Source organism: Microcebus murinus, chromosome 20, assembly GCF_040939455.1.
Source record: "Microcebus murinus isolate Inina chromosome 20, M.murinus_Inina_mat1.0, whole genome shotgun sequence".
In the NCBI taxonomy this organism is placed as follows: Eukaryota; Metazoa; Chordata; class Mammalia; order Primates; family Cheirogaleidae; genus Microcebus; species Microcebus murinus.
Window position 1 is genome coordinate 11,297,222 of NC_134123.1, and position 18,932 is coordinate 11,316,153.

Below are 18,932 nucleotides of genomic sequence, written 5' to 3' on the forward strand. Positions count from 1 at the left end.
TTTCTGCTCAGTCATGTGCTTTCCTGGATAGATGATGAATCAGGCGCAGGGAGTTAAGAAAAGATCTAGTGCCAGGCTGGCTTGCCTGCACAGAGAGCAAAGTTCAGGGACTGGAACCCCTTCAGGACCTCCTTAATCTTGTCAAATTGGGGTGGGGAGGGGGCTTCTGATCCCAGAAGAATTCTAGAGCTGTGCAACCTTCAGGGATCCTGCTGTCCTCGGAGGACAGAACAGAATTATGTGCAATGAGCATCTTGTTTTCCCAGAATACAAGAGCAGAACAACACGGGGCTCTGGCTGTTATGTTGTGTGACTTTGGGCACATGATTTAACTGCTCTGGCCCTTGGTTTTCTCCTTTGTAAAATGGGAATAACAACAACTCACCTATGGGCGAAGATGTCATGAGATAATACTTGCTAAACACTTAGAAAAATGACGTTCCCGTGGTGAGCTCTCAGTACATGGAGCCTGTGATTATGCAATAGATGTTTAGGAAGGGTTTGAAACATCCTGTTTTTATTTGCTTTTGTTGTTGGGTACCCAAACAAGACTACGGAATTATAGGCTACCCATAAAGAAATGCAGTATTTTTGACTTTTTCAGTAAAGTAGGATAGAGAAATTAGCCAGGTGTGGTGGCATTTCCCAGTGACTCTGGAGTCTGAGGCAGGAGGATCGCTTGAGTTCAGGAGTTTTATTTTTATTTATTTTATTTGGATTTTTTTTTTTTTTTGAGACAGAGTCTTGCTCTGTTGCCCAGGCTAGAATGCTGTGGCATCAGCCTAGCTCACAGCAACCTCAGACTCTTGGGCTCAAGCGATCCTCCTGCCTCAGCCTCCCAAGTGGCTGGGACTACAGGTGTGGGCCACCACACCTGGCTAATTTGAGCTCAGGAGTTTTAGACTTCAGGAGTTTTAGACCAGCCTGGGCAACATAGTGAGATCCTGTCTCTAATAATAATTATAATAATAAAAGAAATGTTAATATTATGGTCTCATTACAAAGAAAAGAATAATTTATAATTTGCACAATTTTCCCTAAGTCACTACATGGTGTTCAAATTGATATAATGTTTCTCTTCTAAATTGTTTTTGGACATGGTGATATGGTTTAAATATGTCTCCCAAAAGTTCATGTGTTGTGAGGCAGGGCTCAGTGTCTCATGCCTATAATCCTCTAATCCTCTAATCCTAGCACTCTGGGAAGCCCAGGCTGGAAGATTGTTTGAGCTCAGGAGTTCGAGACCAGCCTGAGCAAGAGCGAGACCCCGTCTCTACTAAAAATAGAAAAATTAGCTGGATGTTGTGACATGCGCCTATAGTCCCAGCTACTTGGGAGGCTGAGGCAAGAGGATCACCTGAGCCCAGGACTTTGAGGTTGCAGTGTGCTATGATGATGCCACTGTACTCTACCCAGGGTGACAGAGCAAGACTCTGTCTCAAAAAAAAAAAAGAAAAAGGTTCATGTGTTGGAAACTTGGTCCCTAATTCAGCAGTGTTGGGAAGTGGGACCTTTCGAAGGTGACTGGGTCGTGAGGGTTCTGCCCCTATGAATGGATTAATGTATTCATGAATTAATTTTAATGGGCTATCAAGGGGGTGAGTTAGTTATCACAAGAGTGGGTCTGTTATAAAAGCCAGTTTGTGTCTCGTGAGCCCCCTCATCATGTGATACCTGTGCCACCTTGGGACCGTGGAGAGACACCTCACCAGCAACAAGACCCTCACTAGATGCTGCCCCTCCACATTGGGCTTCCAATCCTCCAGAACTGTAAGAAATAAATTTCTTTTCTTTATAAATGGCCTCATCTGCGGTATTGTGGTATTCAGTTATAGCAACAGAAAATGGATTAAGACACTCAGCAAGGTCAAACCTCATGAATCCCAACTGAGCGATCATTGACTAGCAAGGTAACTTGGGACAGAAAGGGAAGTTGATTAGTTTGCAATCCTTGCAGACTGGGCTAGTCACTCTCCAGACATTTCTGGCTTGCTGTCTCCTAGCACGTGAGAGGGCAGCTCTTCCTGACCCCGTTGGGGTGGCTGGGGGACAGTTCTGGCCAGTGAGCTGGGAGTGGAAGCAATGTGTGTCACATGAGGTTCAAGCATTTACCTGCTGGTGGGAGATCCATCGAGCTTCTAGTACCTTTGGCATAGCATCTGGCAACATTCCAGAAAATGGCTGGGTTCCAGAGCGAGGATGAGCCAGAGCCTCGGCCACTAAAGAGTTCCAGCTAATCTCTGTGGACGTGTCGTGTGAGAAAGAAACAAATCTTAGTGGTGTGAGCCACCGAGAGTGTGGGGTGATTTGTTATGGCAGCATCACCTAGCCCATCCTGACGGATACAGCATCCGGGAAGAAAAAATACATCGTTGCGTGAGCTAAGGAGGCGTGACTTCTCAGTAAACTGCATGATGATGTTTAAAAGTTTGAAAACACCCTCTTAACTGAAATAAACATGCATTTCACAATCTAGCTCTCTTTCTCTCTTACTTCTGTCTCTTTGCAGATGGGATGGAGGTCAGCCTCAGCGCGGCCAGCTGTCTGGATTTATTTGGAATTCTCGCTGAGTGGAGTTGGAAAGAAGGGTTTTGCAGTTTCTCGGAAATACATTGGTGCTCCCAGTTGAGTGTTAATGGCCCAGAGGGGCTCCAGCAGACAAGGAATAAACAGAGGGAGACTATTAGCATTACCAAGCACCAGCTATTTGCCCGGTGATCTGGCTTAAGCACTTCCTAAACCCAGAAGCCAAATCATGCTGCCCTGGGCCTATGGGCATGGGAATAGGGTGTTTTGACACAGCTCCAGGGACTGGCAAGGGACTTTCTCAGTCTTGCTTTTCCTGGAAGATTTCCATTTGTTGGCTGGCTCCAACCTCATTATCCTGTTGCTGGCCCTCAATCCCTTTCTCACCCTTCCCCAAAACCTTTGGTCATACATTCTTTTATATCTTCAAGCCAGTCTTCTCCCTCCCTGAGATAACACTGTTCCCCTGGCCAACTCCTACTTATCCTTTGGTCTCAGCTTAGATGTCACTTCTTCCAGGAAGCCCTCCCTGACTTCTCTGTTTAATGAAGATTCCCCACCATGGGTACTCATAGCCCCTGTGCCCATCCGTCATAACCCACACGTGCCCCGGCTGTACCTGCTTGCTTCACCAAGTGTCAGTGAGACCCGTGAGGGTAGGCGTGTGTGTGTCCTGTTCCCCTTTGTGTCCCAGTGACCAACACAGGTCCTGGAAGGGCTGAAGAGGGGACGGGCAAGAGCCATGCATGTCCTTTGGCACTTCCAGACCTGGTGCCTATGCTGTGCCCTTTGCAGTTTATGGTCCTCTTTCCAGGGGATCAGGGACACAGCACCACTGGGTACCCACAGAAGCAGTGGCAAGGAGAGAGAGGGAGGGGAGTCACTCATCTATTGCCAGGGACATCGATGAATGACATGCTGGCCTCCCTCTCTTGAGGTTCACTGTCCCGGTGACATGCTGTGAGCCTTTGAATGAATCTTCTCTTGTCATCCCTGCCACAGTTCTCAGATGAGCTCATACTCACAGGAGCCCATTTTCCACATGGGGTACAAAGATGCATAGAGATTAAGGACACCTTACTTTTTTTTTTTTTAGTAAATTGTGGTATAGTTAGTGTATAGAATAGATAGCATACAATGATGTAAAGAAAGAAATGCAAATACCAACACACATGACTCTCAAGTACAACACGGCCAGATGTGGAAGTACAGGTGCAAGATTATAGTATTAACACGAAGTTTACAAACGTGCGTAAACAGTGCTATATAGTGTTAAGGGCATATGCACGTTAAGTAGTGAAATGTGAAGAAACGAGTGGGACTGAGGGATGTCAAGTCCCGTTTCCTCTAGCATGGGGGGGTGATTAGGAGAGGCACGTGGGGCTCAGTGACGTGGCGACACGTCCGTCAACCGGGCGGTGGGTACGTGGGCGTCGTGGTTAGCGAGGCGGGTGCCCCAGCCAAGCCCCACTCCCTGTGGTTGACTTTACTTCTGACTGTCTCTCCCCAGCCCCTCAGGGACTGTGCAGAAGCTGCCCTCCAGGGACCTTGCCTGAAGTCACCCCCTTGGCAGTCTTCCAGCCCTCCTCTGTCCCCATTCTCCCCCTCCCTCGCCCCCCCCCCCGCCCCCAGGGGGCACATCCTTAGTGAACCCAGCTGGGGACAAAGGAGCACCCAATCACGGAGGAGTTGGGAGGGCTGTAGGGGGCCCAGGCAGGGCAGAAAGGAAGGGGGACCCCACAGTGACCAAACGCGGGTGAGGGGAAGCCCCTGCCGCCTGGGTGGACGGCCACAGCGCAGAGGGCTGCTGAGCTGTGGCTTCTCTCTGGAAAGGGGCTTCCTAGGGGCTCAAGCTCTGCTCAGAAGCGTCCACGCCCCTTCCCGACCCTCAGCACCACGGGGGTGAGCCACGATCCAGGTGGGACTGCGCTACTCACCAAATCGCCAAATGCCGATGCCATGTGACCCCTTTCTTTCCCCGTCCGCTTCTTTGCAGTGGCTGAGGTTGGACAGGGACGCAGGGACATCCCCAAGGCCTTTCAAAGAGGCCGGACCCCCCAGGCTCCTTGGAAAGGGTGCGAGGCTCTTCCCAGGATGCTGTGCTCTCAGCACTGACCCTGGTGCTGAAGAAACGTCCCTCCGGAGCACGGAGGGTCCAGATGGGCAGGAAGATCCCCCTGGGCAGGCTGCCACGCTGGGAGCAGCAGGCTTCTGACTTCCCAATGACGTCTGTCCTTGTTCCCTGAGGGGTGAGCCTTGAATTGTCCCGGTGTCATCAGGGGACCAAAGACCTGCCTTTGAAATAACTTGGAAACAGGGACAAACGCTCCCTGGAAAAAGAGTCAGGCTGTAGCACTCAGCAAAAGGGCTTGATTTACAGGGATTAGAGGGAGCCCAGAAATCCAGGCATCAGGGGACATTGAAACGAGTCCATTGACAAGAGTGAGTGTCACTGAAAAGGGCTTATGTTCTCCGCTTCATGACCAATGCTGGCCATTCAGCCGTTCATTCACTTAAGTCAACAAATATGTATTGAGAGCTACCCCGTCCCAAGGGTCACGCTTCATCGAACAGAAGAAACAAGCTCCTCCCTCCCTTGGAGCTTGCATCCCAGTGGGGATAGGGGTTGGGGGTGCGGGCGGGAGACAGCCACGAACCAAGGACATAATAAATAAGGAAATGGCATAACGTGTCAGAGGACGAAAAGTATTACAGCAAAAAAGAGAAAACTAGAGCAGAGGCAGAGGCGGGTGGGACGCGGTTTGGGGTGGGGCAGGCTTCGCTGGAAGGTGACAGCTAAACAAAGATTTGAAGGCAGCGAAGGCGTGAGTCATGCAGGTATCTGGGGAGAGAACATTCCAGGCTGGAAGAATAGTCCGGTGCAGGAGTCCTTGGGAGGGAGCGAGTCTGGCTGGTTTGGGGCCAGAGAGGAGGGGGCCGGTGTGGCCGGAGCAGAGTGAGGGGAGGGACAGGAGGGGGAGCGCAGGGCACGGAGCTGGGGGGGCTGGCGGCTGCAGTGCAGAGAACCGACTGTAGGGGGCGGGGGAGCGCCAGGAGGCGGCTGGGGGGAGCCAGGGAGACGCTGGTTTCTGGGCGCCTTTGGGAGGCACAGTCGCGAGCTCCCCGACAGATGGGAAGTGGGGGGCGACAGGAAGAGGCACCCAGGATAGCGCCCGGATTTCTGGCCCGAGTAACCGGAAGGCAGGGGCCGGCAGGGGATGGGGCGGGGCGGTGTGGGGGTGGGTGACAATCAGGAGCCGTCTCTGGCTGCTGGGGCTGGCCATGCCTCTTGGGCGTGTTGAGTAGGCAGCGGGCTGCACAAGTCTGGAGTTCTGAGAGAAACTGGGAGTCGCTGACACACAGATGATATTTAAAGCCGGGAATGCGTACAGTTTGCCAGATACGTGCAGTGAGGCAGCGGATGCGAACCAAAGCCACCTAAGGTGGTGACTGTTATTAGTTTCATTTTGAACATGTAGAAACCCGGGGCTGGGGGGAAAGTGACTTTAAGCTCAAAGTGTCACCACCTGTGGGCGGGAGAGCTAGATTCAAAACCGGTTACCTGTCTCAGAGCCTTTGCCCCTAAGGCCTCAACTACACGGGTCGCCCTTGCTGGACCTTTTATGGCAGGGGTCCTCAAACTTTTTAAACAGGGGCCAGGTCACTGTCCCTCAGACCGTTGGAGAGTGCACACTGTGGGCCCGGGACCAGTCGGCTGCTAAGCAGGACAGGCAGCGGCGGCAAAAACACACGGAGGGCCGGATAAATGCGCTAGGCGGGCGGCATGTGGCCCGTGGGCCGTAGTTTGAGGGTGCCTGTTTTTAGGCATGTCATGTGGGAGAGATGGGTAGGCTTTGGGTTTTGGGGAGATGCCCCGGACAAGAAGGGGACGGGAGGCTAGAAGCAGCAAGCCAAGCCACACAGTGAGGAAACACGCTGGCCCTCCAAGGAGCGGAATGCTGGGAAGCAGTGACAGGACACTGACTAAGAAGGGCGGGTCAGGCTGAGGGTGTGGCTTGAGAGTGGCCTGAGGCTGGATGCAGAAGAAAGCAGGGAGCCATTGATGGTTCTTGAGGAGGGCACACCATGGGCAGAGCAGCCCTTGTGAGAGACCCTCCAGATATGGGCGTGCAGGCCGGGCGGTGTCAGGAGAGACCGGAGGGGAGGAACTCGGCCCAGAGGTGTTGAGGCTGCCGGGGTTGAAGGATGAGGGTTGAGCCGGCGGGAGTGAGCAGGAGGCGGGGAGGCCAAGCAGAGTCCCTGCCTGATGGGACACGGGGGTGGAGGCCCAGAATGAGTCAAGGGCAAAGTTTCAGGCTGGCGGGGCCGATGGGGAGGTGGGGTGACACTGAACATAAAAATGGGAAGCTGATTTGAGAGGAGACTCCATCTGTCATTGCTTGTTCTTGGGGCTGAGTGAGCCCGAGGGGACAGACTTCCGCCTCCCAGGAGCGCACGGTCCCGCGTGGGAGACAGACCGGCCGGCGCTGGCCTGACCGCCGGGCAGGGAGAGCGGAGATGCCGCAGACAGGTGGCACGCAGAGGCCAGAGGAAGGGGCAGGGCGCAGGGTGTCTGATCAGTCGCTGGTCGGGCTGGGGACAGGCTTTAGGGAGTATCCGACCAGAAGTCACAGGTCTGGATTAGATGACTTCAGGGAGGGGGAGAAGGTTGCTTGAGGCGAAAACAAAGTTTGGGACAGAGGACCAGGCACGCTCTGCCACCTGCTAGCCCAGTGCCTTTGGACCAGTTTTTTAAACCACTCCGATTGGTCCCCAACTTTCTCATCTGTAGAAAATAACAGTTCCTACCTCCTAAGGTTGCTGGGAGGACACAGTAAACTACCAGATGTAACTGCTGAGCCCGCGGCCTTGCCCGTGGTGAGCGCTCAGCCGTGTTCTGAGAAGAGGAGCCCACGGGTGCCCGGGAAGGAACCAGGTCCCGAATCCCAGCGGGCTGGGTGCCAAGAAGGGAATGGGCTCCAGGGAGGACGAGGAGATTCACAGAGCCCGCTGGAGGCCAGGAATTGACATACATCATCCCAGCTAATTCTCCCAGCCGCGCCATGAGGCAGTGTCTATCATCGCACACCCATTTTACAGATGAGGAGAGTGAGGTTCATAACGCTGTTCTTGGTCACACAGCCAGGAACAGGTGGAGGAGGTTCTGGGACTCAGGCTCTAGATGATGATCCCAGCCGTGTCTGCTGCCGACCACTGCCCCACCCTGCCCGCTGTGAGGAGGTGGGCGATCAGAGCGTGGCGATGGGGGCTCGCGAGGCCCAGAGAGAGTGTGGCTTCTCTGGAGCATCAGGGGCGGAAGCCACCTTGCTAAGGATTAACGAAGTCACAAGTGGGCGGAGAGGAAATGGCAGCGGGAAGTGTAGACCACACACTGGAGAAGTCTGGTCATGAATGAAAGGAGAAATAGGAGGGCCGCACGTGGGGTGTTGAGGTCACGGATAGGTCTTTCTGGGGTGGAGAGACAGGCTCATGCTGTCAGCCAGGGGAACGAGTCATGGGTGGGGAAGAGCAAAGAGCCAGGAGGTGGGGGTGGCCCCTCTGGGACAAAGAAGGGTTGAGATAGGAGCCACAGCTGCAGCAATTCTGGTTTGGCAGAAAATGCCCACAACCCACAAGAAAGTTATAAACTAGGTGGAAAACGAGTCGGCGTGCCCTTGGTTAGATTTCTCTGCTTCATCCGTGACAGAAGGATTCGGGTGTGTCTCACGGACTGGTACGACGCTCTAGAGATTAAAAACAATTTTTCTAGGGTGAAGGAGCCACCGCATGTGAGCTGGGCCAACACTGTAATTCAGAAATTTGTAAGTGACCAACCATCTATCGAAGCATTTGTGCATGCATCCATTCATTGTCCACCAACCTATTCACCCATCCTTCCAACTATTTGTCCACACATCCATCCATCCTCCTGCCATCCATCTACCCACCCTCCATCTATCCATCCACCCACCCATCATCCACCATCCATCCATCCACCCACCCATCATCCACCATCCATCCATCCACCCACCCATCATCCACTCACCCATCATCCACCATCCACCCATCCACTCACCCATCATCCACCCACCCATCATCAACCATCCATCCATCCACCCACCCATCATCCACCCACCCATCATCCACCATCCATCCATCCACTCACCCATCATCCACCCACCCATCATCCACCATCCATCATCCACCCACCCATCATCCACCATCCATCCATCCACCCACCCATCATCCACCCACCCATCATCCACCATCCATCCATCCACCCACCTACACATCCATTCATCCTCCCATCCATCCATCTCTATACCCATCCATCATCCCTCCACCATCCATCCATCCATCATGCATCATCCATCTACACATCCATCCCTCTATCCATCCATCCACACATCCACTCATTCACTCATTTACCCATTCAACATCCATTCACCCAACCAGCCAACAACTCTCCTCTTCATGCATTTGATAAACATATTTTATTGAGCACCTATTGAGTGCTAAGTCCTGGAGGGACAAGTTGGAACACAAAGAGATCCTTGTTTTTAAGGATCTCACGGTCTAGGAAGACAGCCACGATGGGGGAAGTCAATGACCTCTGGGGACACGGAGGAAGGTGGAGATTGGAGGAAGGAAGTGATGTTCAGGCTGCGCCCTGAAAGAGGGTAGGAGTGAAAGGGAGTGGGATGGGGCAGTGGGAGAGAGTGTTCTAGCCAAGGGGACAGGCTGTACAAGGGCTTGGGAGTCAGTGGGAGCACGCATTTTCAAGGAACTGAGAGAAGGTCCACACGGCTGGGACAAATTGGCGTGGCGGGGGGTGGGGCTGGAGGAAAAGTGGAAAGGAGAAGTGGACAGGAATCTGGCCTTCATCCCGAGGGGCAGCGGGAGGCATTGAAGGATTTTGAGCAGGGAGAGCCTTGTTCTGACTTGTGAGGTAGAAAGAGGAGTGGGGACAGAATGGGGCGAGCCTGGAAGCCGGGACGTGGGTGCTGAGCCATGGTCCACAGAGACATGGCGGGAGAAGGAGGGGGTTCAAGGCACAGCCAGGTAGCCGGCTCAGCAGGTCCTGTTGAGGGACCACATGTGGCCGGTGACGAACATTCTGGGGGCAGGGAAGACCCTCAGTTTTCTGACCCGAGGAACCAAATGGACTGACAACACATCTCGAATGCCATCAGTGAGCACACCACACCCTGGGGACAGGGGGCGTGGCCATATTTTGGGATCAGGTTGGGAATGCCATTTGGGACCCTCCTGTCTCAGCCAGGCTGGCCACGATCCCTAGTTCCCGCCCCCATGGGCAGGGCAGGTGGGATCCAGCTTCAGCTGTCACCGGACGGGGATGACAGGAGAAAGTGCTCAGTCCTCCTGAGATGCTCTGGGAGACCCTGGGCAAGTCACTGCCCATCCCGGAGCCTCGGCGGATGCTGGCGTGACCTGGGATGACACCTCTGCCCAGCTTTGCTCTCCTGGTGACAACTGTCAAGTGCAATTGAAGATGATGAAGAGCTCCCACCCCAGCAAGCAGGGGTGTGACTGACAGCGTCCCTGGTTCCATCCCATCCCTCAGGACAGGCTTCTCAGATGCCTGGGTAGAGCCTGCAGTTTGGGGTTTGGGGGCGGGGGCAGGGGGCAGGGGGTCCCTCTCTTTCAGGAAGAAGAACCCAGAATCTGGCTGGTTCAGCCACTTCTAGCCAAAGCAGGTGGGGGTGTTGATCCCTTCCAGCTGGTTTTACCCCAGCCCCCCCCCTTGGGGGCTGGGGAGGAGGGGCTGGGGGGGAGGGGCAGGCGCTGGGGGGGAGGGGCAGGCGCACAAGCCGGAGTCTGGTCACAGCCAGGCGTTAGTCAGAGGGGGTGAGATGGACAGTCGCTTCCCCCCACGCAGATCCAATTCCCCTTTTGCGCTTTTTTGGGGTCTGGCCTGCTTCCCTGCCATGGCTCTGCCTGTCCTCCAGCCAGAGCACCCTCCCCCCTCATGCCGCCTCCTCCAGGGAGCATTCCCGATTGCCCTGAGGGACCTCCAGATCCTAGAGTCCTCGCAGCATCATAAAGCTCTCCCAAGGACCTTCTCGCAGGCCCAGAGTCCAGGACATTTTGTCTGGAAGGTCCCTTGCAATCCATTTCATAGCCTGGGAGAACCGAGGAGGAATCAATTCGGTTAATCCCTGGCAAGGAAACCACCTCGAAAATGTCCCTGTTCTCCACTGCCTCCCAAATAAGGCCGAGAGGCACGGCGGGCCCCGCTTGGTGGTCCCACCTGCCCTTTCTTCCGTCCTGTGCTTATGGGGTCAAGCGTCACCGAAGGTCCCCTGTGTGCCAGCACTCACGCTTGGCATGTGCAGAGCAGACAGAGCCCAGGTCCCTCTCGCCGTCCTCACCCAGGTCCTCACCCAGGTCCCTCTCGCCGCCTTGCAGTCAGGCCACCTATTTATCTCTGCACGTTCCCCCTCCGCCCCGCCCCCGTGCCCAAGCAGTGCCCTCATGTGACATGCCCTCCCTCCCCCTTGGGTATAAATCCCATGTACAAGGCCTGGCCCTGGCTGCCTCCTCCAGGCAGCCTTCCAAGGTCTTCCCTGGGAGTGGCCAGGCCTTGCTCCCCCACCCTACCCCATTGCGAACCCCCAAGGGCAGGGGCTGCGTCTGGCCTCTGCCTGCCCCATGGTGCCTGGCACAGGCCCTGGGGACACAGACAGGCCACTCAAGTTTGCTTCTCGGCTGGCCTTCCCAGCCAGCAGCCCTCCCAGCCCAGAACCCGCCGCCGCTGCCGCTGTGGCCTGTTCCCTAGAAGCAACAGGGGAATTTCGGTCCTTCTGGAGAAAAGTTGAGTCTGTGGCAGAACAAAGGGGACTCAAAACCCTGAAGGAGTTTCCCCAGGGGTGGGGGCGGGGCCACTCCACCATCCAGGGAGTTGCTAAACACATCACAGCAAAGCATTCGGTGGCCCCTGTGGCAGGTGGAAAAGTCACAAAGGGGCGAGCAGAAGCCACTGGCAGAGGTCACAGAGAGCATGGAGGGTGATGGGCAGAGACGAGCTCCCCCAACCCCTGCAGGGCCCAGGTCCTCCCAGGCACCTGGGGCCAGGCCCTATTTCTAGGGTGGAGCTTCCTCCGCAGAGACCCTCCCCACCCAGCCTGGCCTCCTCCGAAGGGGCCCCTGTTGGGTGTCCTCCCCTTCTTTGGGAAGCTCACACCGAGGATGGGCACAGGCAGCACGGCCGGCCCACTGCCCTGCTCTGCAAATGGAAGCTGGTCCCCCAGGGAGCAGGGACAGCTGGGGTCAAAGAACCCCTCTGGGCTGTGGCTTGAGGCGGGGACAAGGTTAGGGGCTCTGGTGGCTGATGCAACCCCAAGAGAAGCAGGGAAATGCTGGTGCAAGGCCCATTAAGGGGTGACCCCATCTTCCTGAGATCTGCTGTCTCAGCGGGGCTCCCTGGGCCAGCACGAACCTCCCTCTAAGGAGACCAGGTTGAGGCCAGAGAGGGCCTGCGAGCTCCCAGTGCACCTGCGCCATGTCGCAGATGGAGGCGGGGGTGCTGTCACTCTGAGCTGCCCCTGGTCACACAGAGACAGGGTGACACCAGGCCTAGATCCCACATGTCACAATCAAAGTCCAGGTGCCGCCCTGCTGCGGTGCTGCCCACCTGGAGGCAAGCATGGGTGGACCCGGCCCCAGGGGAGCCCTAAGGGGACGAGTGGCAATGTCCCCTGGTGGCCAGGGCACTGATGGGCATGCAGTGGCACTGTGGCCTACGGCTGGGCGGGAAGCCTCGCACGGGGCTCATGGAAAGTGTGCTCAGGACCTGTCTCTGGCCAGACCCTGGCCAGGTGTCCTCTGCAGGCTTGGGGACACAGCGCTGCTGGCCGTGAGCAGCATCGTCTCTTGCTTACACATCCTTTCTGTCCTGCATGCTAGGGTGCGGCGCCCCGTTTGGGGGAACGTGGATGCCCAGTCTATTCATATTGGGATTGCATAGTAATTGAAGTCCCACTGGGCTCTGCATTCTGGGGTCAGCGTCCAGCCTGAGGAAGGACATGGAACCAAAGTCACCCCAGCCCGACCTTTCTGAGTCAGGTGAGGCGTGGACCACGTGTGGAGTGACACACGTGTGCGTGCGCACAGCACGGGCTGTCTCCTCCCTGATGGCCTTCCCAGCGCCGGAAGCTCACCCACCATCCAGGGAGGAGCCAGCTGGCCCCTGCTCGGCTGTCCAGCCCTGGTCTGTCCCCCGAAGGCACCAGGCATGAAGGAAGCTCACCAGCCTCAGAGCAGGTGCCGTTGGGAGATCCCCCCAGCCGACAGGGCCGAAAACAGGGCGTCGTGCACGAATGAGAAACGAGACAATGGAGGAGGAAGAGTGGGGTCAGGGGACTGAAGCCTTTCCAAACCCAGAGTCCCAAGAGTAACTCCTCATTCGTATTTATTCATTCTAAGAACAAAAGATCATCCGAAATCATACAAGCAAACAGTGCTCTATAGATATCCCACAGGCAAACAAGTACTAAAGGTTTCCAAAAAAGATTACAATAACAGGTGCACGTCATTCAGGTAAGCTTTAAGGATCGCTGATAAAGATTAAGATGTCCAGGTGCTCATCAAAGCTACTGCTAGCCTAAAACAAAATACAACCTAAATCGTGGGGCTGCGGCCAGGCCAGTTTCGCAGCAGGTTGGATGTTCCTAGTTGCAGTCCTGGAGCAGTTTCCAGCCCAGGAGAGAAACTGCTTGCAGCTCCTCCTGCCCTTGGAATGTCCTTGCCATTTGCAAAATAGCCACACCTAAGCAGACTGCCATGTCCGCAGAGGTTTCTATGCCAGCTATCTCCCTAGGTCACCCCAACACTTCCAAGCTACCCCAACCAGCAAGGGGTGAGCCCAGTTGAGGATGAAAGCTTTTCAATTCTGCCGATAGAGGAACCAAGAAATGTTCCCTTTAAAAGGAGAAGTACGTCATTGCCGTGGCCCCGACACAGGCACCCCCACCTCCGTCCTCATTCGAGCAAGCATCCATTCTTTGGAAATCCACAAACATTCCAAGACTTGGCTTCTACTGAATCATCTCGAATTCTTCGAATTGCACTGGCCTACGGAAGGATGCGAGGGAGGTGACAGGGGCGGGCCAAGACCCCTAAAGAGGATAAAAAGGTCACCTCCACACTGGCTCTTGGCCTGGCATCCCCTGGGCAGAGACAACCTCTGGAGGCCTCCGGCACCATGGCCCCCCTGAAGACACTGCTCCTGGCCGCCCTCCTCCTGGGGGCTTCCCTGCAGCAGAGCCACGCAGGTGAGCGCAGGGGACAGGCGCCGGGCACCGGGAGAGCGCGGGAACCACGCAGTGACACACGCGTGTTTGTGTGTTATTTACGCCCCACCGACTCCCACAAAGGATGTGAGGGGCCGGCAGGAGCGGGTTTTGAGGGAAGCAATGAAAAGAAAAGGATGAGGATGATGATGTCGCCGCCCCAGCACTTGGGGACGAGCTTAGTGGGGACGGCGTGCAGCGCATCTCGGACGGAGTTGGTGGTGATGGCTGCAGTTGTGGTTTTATGGCGGAGAATGGACAGTTCTGGACACCGTGTGTCAGCTTCTGTTTTATTAAGGGTTTTTATGTATAATGAGGGACTCACTGGTTCCAGGAGCACGTGGAAAAAGAGGTTATTGCATATGAGGCTGGGAGAGGAAAGCTGCAATACGGTTGCTAGACACGGACACGCGCAGGCGCACACGGGGCTCTCCCACAGGCGCGGGCAGACGTGCACTGGCGGGCGCACACGGACACAGAACTCCCAGCACACACAGAGACTTCACACACACACACATGTGCACGTTAACACACATGCACAATGAAACATGCAGGCCCCAAGACCCACCCACAGCGCACACAGATGGGGACAGTGACATGCACACGCAGTCACCACACACAGATACACACACACACACAGACGCTGCACACACATGCAGACACTCAGGGACAATCCCCTTCCCTGCCTTCTCTCTGCAGCCCGAGGGACCAACGTGGGCCGGGAGTGCTGCCTGGAGTACTTCCGGGGCGCCATTCCCATCAAGAAGCTGGTGGATTGGTACAGGACCTCAGCGGAGTGCACCCGGGAGGCCGTCGTGTGAGTCCCACGCCTCTGGGGTGGAGCACGGGACCAGGACGGTCGCAGGGGAGGGGGGGAGCAGCCGACCCTCCCCGTGACCCCCGCCGGCTCCTGGGCAGGCTCTGCGCCCTACACTCTGGGCCCCGAAGGGCCGAGGGCTGTGAGGTCCAACGTCTTCATTGGCTTGTGGTGGAACCCAGGCCTGGAGAGGGCTGAGGACCCCAGGTCCCACGGCCGGTCATCGGGGAGGTGATCGCGTCCTCCGGCCTGGGCCGAGACCCCCGAGGGCCAGGCCCTTCCCGCAGCCTCTGCGTCCTCGCTCTGGGGGGCCGGGCAGTCTGAGGGGTGGGCACAGTGCTGCAGCCCTGGCTCGCTGGGAGGGGCAAGATCTCGGAGGTCAGGGGCTGCTGTCCCAGATCTGCCACCACGCCCCGTGTGACTTGAGGCAAGTCCCCTCGCCTCTCGGGCCCTGGTCAGTGCAGGCGGGGCGGGTGCTCTGGAAGCCCGTCCTGTCCTGACAGTGCCGATGGCTCCTCCGCGGTGCAGGCTGGTGACCGTCCAGGGCAGGTCCATCTGTTCAGACCCCAGCAACGAGAGGGTGAGGAAGGCAGTCACACACCTGCAGAAGCTCAGGAGGTTGCGCAGCTCCGTCATCCAGGAGTCCTGACTTTCTCCCGGACCATGTGGAGACTTCCGGCGCCGGTTCCAGGGCAGAGAGGAGCCCCGAGAGAAGACCCGTCCCCTTTCCGAACTGGAGCCACGGCCCCGAGACGGCCCAGATTAAAGTCTTTCTGCCCAGTCTGGTCAGCGTGCTCTGTCCTCCGGGTGCAGGACGCCCTTCCGCTCCGGCCTGTCACTCTAGAAGGGCCCTCAGAGGACGTCTGTCCTGCCGAGTCTAGTTCAGAAAGGGACACTGGGGCTCAGAGAGGCACATGGCTGCCACAGACCACGCCACAGTGGGGGGAGCCCCTTGCAGGGAGGCCTGGGCAGGGGCGGGGCTGGCGGGGTCCTGGCATGAGCAGGGCAGGGCAGACCAGAGGCTCAGCAGGGCCACCCCTCGAGCTGGCCCCGTCCTCCCTTCCACCCGCTGGCTGGAGTCCTGGGGAGGGCCGGCCGTATCCCCCCCACTTCTCTGCTCCTGAGGTCTCCCAGTTTCCCCCAAGACCGGTCTCTACTCTTGCCCGGTGTGGAGCTGAACACATGCTTCCCCTTGCACGCTGGATTCAATTCCACAAACGTTTCCAGGACCCCTGAGCAGGCCGGAGCTCCCTGGAGGGGAACTGCAGGCCTCCGGCCATCTCCCTGGCACTCACTGCAGTCCCCTGGCTCCCTCTCCCAGCTCGAACTAGGAGGGCTCCCAGGGCTGAGCTGTGTCTCCCCCCATCCTCCGTCCCCACCTCTCCAGCCCCAGGCAGGTGGGCCCAGCTGTGCCCCCCTTCCTTCTCATCAGAAGCATTCGTCCCACCCCTCCCAGCTCTGACATCCCACCCAGGCTTAGCCCAAGCTAAGAACCGGCCCTGCAGGAACTGGCCCTGAGCACAGCCGGCCCCCCACTCCAGTCCATTGGCTTTCAACTTTCTCCACCCCTCGGGTCTCCCCCAGCTCTTAGGGACTGGGGTGCAGCCCACCCCTGCACCAGGTGGTTCTTCCGTGGATTCCTGTGTGTGTCTGTGAGTCCCACTGCCTCCCTTATGCTGGGAGCTCCCAGCCCATGCCCCCGGGGGGATGGGGATCGGAGGCTCTGGGCCACCCCCGACCCCAGCCCGGGCTCAGGGCTGGAGCCACAGTGTGCAGCGGGGACAGTCAGTGTCTTCATCGCTAGTTCTGTCTCACTCCCCCTGCCAGCACTGGGTTCCCAGCTTCTCTGGGATGCAGTCTGGGGTCCTTTTACTCTGAGTTTTCTGTGTCCAACATTGTTTGGGGGCTTCAGCTAGGGGGTAACTTCCAGGAGAGGCGTTTGCTTCCTTCTGCCCCCGTGTGGCCAGCCATCAGGGCAGGGCGGATGGCAGTGCCCAAGTCCCCTTTCCAGCAGGGGCGGGTAAAACAAGAACAGTAACAGTGAGGGGGCTGGTATGGCGATGCACTGGCTCCTGGGTCCCCTCTGCCACAGTGAGCTCTTCTGTCCCGATGCTGAGGAGTGTCCCTTGAACAAGTGCTCCGACCCAGAGTCCTGGGTTCTTTATGGAAAAATGTCCTCTGGCTCAGCAGGGTGGTGGAAGGATGGTCTAAGAAGTGGGGAGGCAAGGGGGAGCCCCTAAGACAGCAAAGGCCCCCCAGGGCTGGGGCCTGGACCCTGCACCCTGCCAGCCAGAGCTGGAAGGACTCTCAGAGTATGCATGGCAAACCTTGATTTTTAAAAAGCAAGGCCTTTTTTTTTTTGCTAGTGCAACCTTACTCAGAAGCCCATATCGTAAACTCAGATGGGTAGAGCTGCCATGGAGGCCTGTGGGAGGTGGGGAGTTGCCAGGGGGGTCCTAAAAAGTGAGGGAGGGCAGGGGGCTTGCTCCAAGGCATGGGACAGGGGGCTCCAGGACTGACAACCAAATGCAGGATTCAGAGTGAGTGTTCAATAGCAGCAGCAGGGTGCAAGGTGGGTGGGGTCAGATGCAAGAGCTGGGACAGGATGGCTACCAAGGCCCTTGGGCATTTTAAGGAACTGGTGAGCAGGGAGGGAGGGAGAGACGCAGTGAACAGTGAGGAGCAGGGGTGCAGGTCTGACATTGCTCCTGCCCCACTCGGAAGGTCCTTCCCCTCCTCCGCTTCTGAACTCCCATTTGCCTTCAGAGCCCAGCTCAAATGCCACCACCAGGAGGTCCTCCCTGGTCTCCTTGGTTGCATCTGACCCCCCACCCAGCGTCCCCACCAGCTCCCAGCTCTCCTCTCCGTCTAATCTCGCCCCACTCTTCCCTCTGTCATTGTAGCTGCCTGGCACTTGATCGCCCAATACACTCACTGGGCCGGTACTTGGGTCGGACAACTCAGTACCTGTCTCGTTTATAAGGGGGAGGAGAAAGAGCTTTGTGCATAGTGGACATTTGACTTGCGCATTTCACCAGCGGCGCCTGGGTGGAGTCCACAGGGGGCACCGGCGGGGAAAGAACTTTCCAGAGGAGGCTTAGCGTTAGTAACAATCACTGGGCTTGAAGCGCATCTTAAAGGGCGGACGTTAAAACTGGGTTGTTCTCCGATCTCCCGCCAGAGGGCGCGCCGGCCCCCACACCGGAGTCCGAGGCTGATCCGGGAGAGGCGGGCGGCCCAACCAGACTGTCCCCCGCGCTGTCCCCAGCGGCCGGGCTGGGCCACATCCGCTTGTAGCTGCTCCAGGCCTTGGGGGAGGGGAGTCTGTAGCTGGCCCGCACCAGGCACACTTCTGGATGAAGGGGGAGACGGAAAAAACGCCGCTGAGACTTGCGGGCCCCTAACTCCAGAAGCAACCCAGCCAGCGGCCAGGGGTGTTGCATGGTTTTATTGAGGCTGCATTTGGCATCCATTAATCACAGGGCCGAATTCACGGCCACAGTGGTTTGCGCCTCCCCTGCCGTCCAGATTTCGCAGGTGATGGAAATCCTAATTACAAACCCTGGAACCAACCTGCATAGGGACCCGCAGCCATCTCCTGTCCTCTCTCCCACGCCAACCCAGTATTTCCCCTGCCCCAGATCACCCAGCGCCAGGTACGGACATTCCAACTGGCCAGTCCTAAGCCGTTTCCCCGCCCTGCCTTGCCCTTCCTGTGGAAACCCCATGAAGGCTGTGGCCTGTGCCACTCCCCGCGCTGACCCAAGCCAGGCTTCCCCTGGGCGCTGCCCGCCGCGGCATGCCCTCCTCTCTGGGGACATGCAAGCAATGCGTTCGCCTTTCAGTGGCCTTGGCAGCTCTGTGGTCACTCAGCCACCTCCATAAATTCCAATTCTGCAGGGACATTAAAACAATTTATAGGCCGGGCGCGGTGGCTCACGCCTGTAATCCTAGCACTCTGGGAGGCCGAGGCGGGCGGATTGCTCGAGAGGTCACGAGTTCGAGACCAGCCTGAGCAAGGGGAAGACCCTGTCTATAAATGGGAAGAAATTAATTGGCCAACTGAAAATATATAGAAAAAATTAGCCGGGCATGGTGGCGCATGCCTGTAGTCCCAGCTACTTGGGAGGCTGAGGCAGCAGGATTGCTTGGGCCCAGGAGATTGAGGTTGCTGTGAGCTAGGCTGACACCACGGCACTCACTCTAGCCTGGGCAACAAAGTGAGACTCTATCTCAAAATAAGTAAATAAACAAAAAACAATTTATTGATACATAAT

At 56.9% G+C, this 18,932-nt stretch overlaps 1 protein-coding gene across 1 annotated transcript; it reads left to right on the forward strand.

The window, feature by feature from the left end:
* Positions 1–13,611: 13,611 nt before the first annotated feature.
* CCL17 (C-C motif chemokine ligand 17) lies at positions 13,612–15,438 on the forward strand. The gene is made up of 3 exons (XM_012751414.2): positions 13,612–13,820; positions 14,538–14,655; positions 15,184–15,438. Exons 1-3 carry the CDS (start codon positions 13,751–13,753, stop codon positions 15,302–15,304), a joined length of 309 nt encoding a protein of 102 aa, XP_012606868.1. The 5' UTR covers positions 13,612–13,750; the 3' UTR covers positions 15,305–15,438.
* Positions 15,439–18,932: the final 3,494 nt, after the last annotated feature.

Excerpts from the sequence above, each read along its gene's own strand:
- CCL17 (XM_012751414.2), top strand. The coding sequence starts at position 13,751 with ATGGCCCCCCTGAAGACACTGCTCCTGGCCGCCCTCCTCCTGGGGGCT. Across the intron at positions 13,821-14,537 it reads CCTGCAGCAGAGCCACGCAG|CCCGAGGGACCAACGTGGGC; the intron begins GTGAGCGCAGGG and ends TTCTCTCTGCAG. Across the intron at positions 14,656-15,183 it reads TGCACCCGGGAGGCCGTCGT|GCTGGTGACCGTCCAGGGCA; the intron begins GTGAGTCCCACG and ends TCCGCGGTGCAG.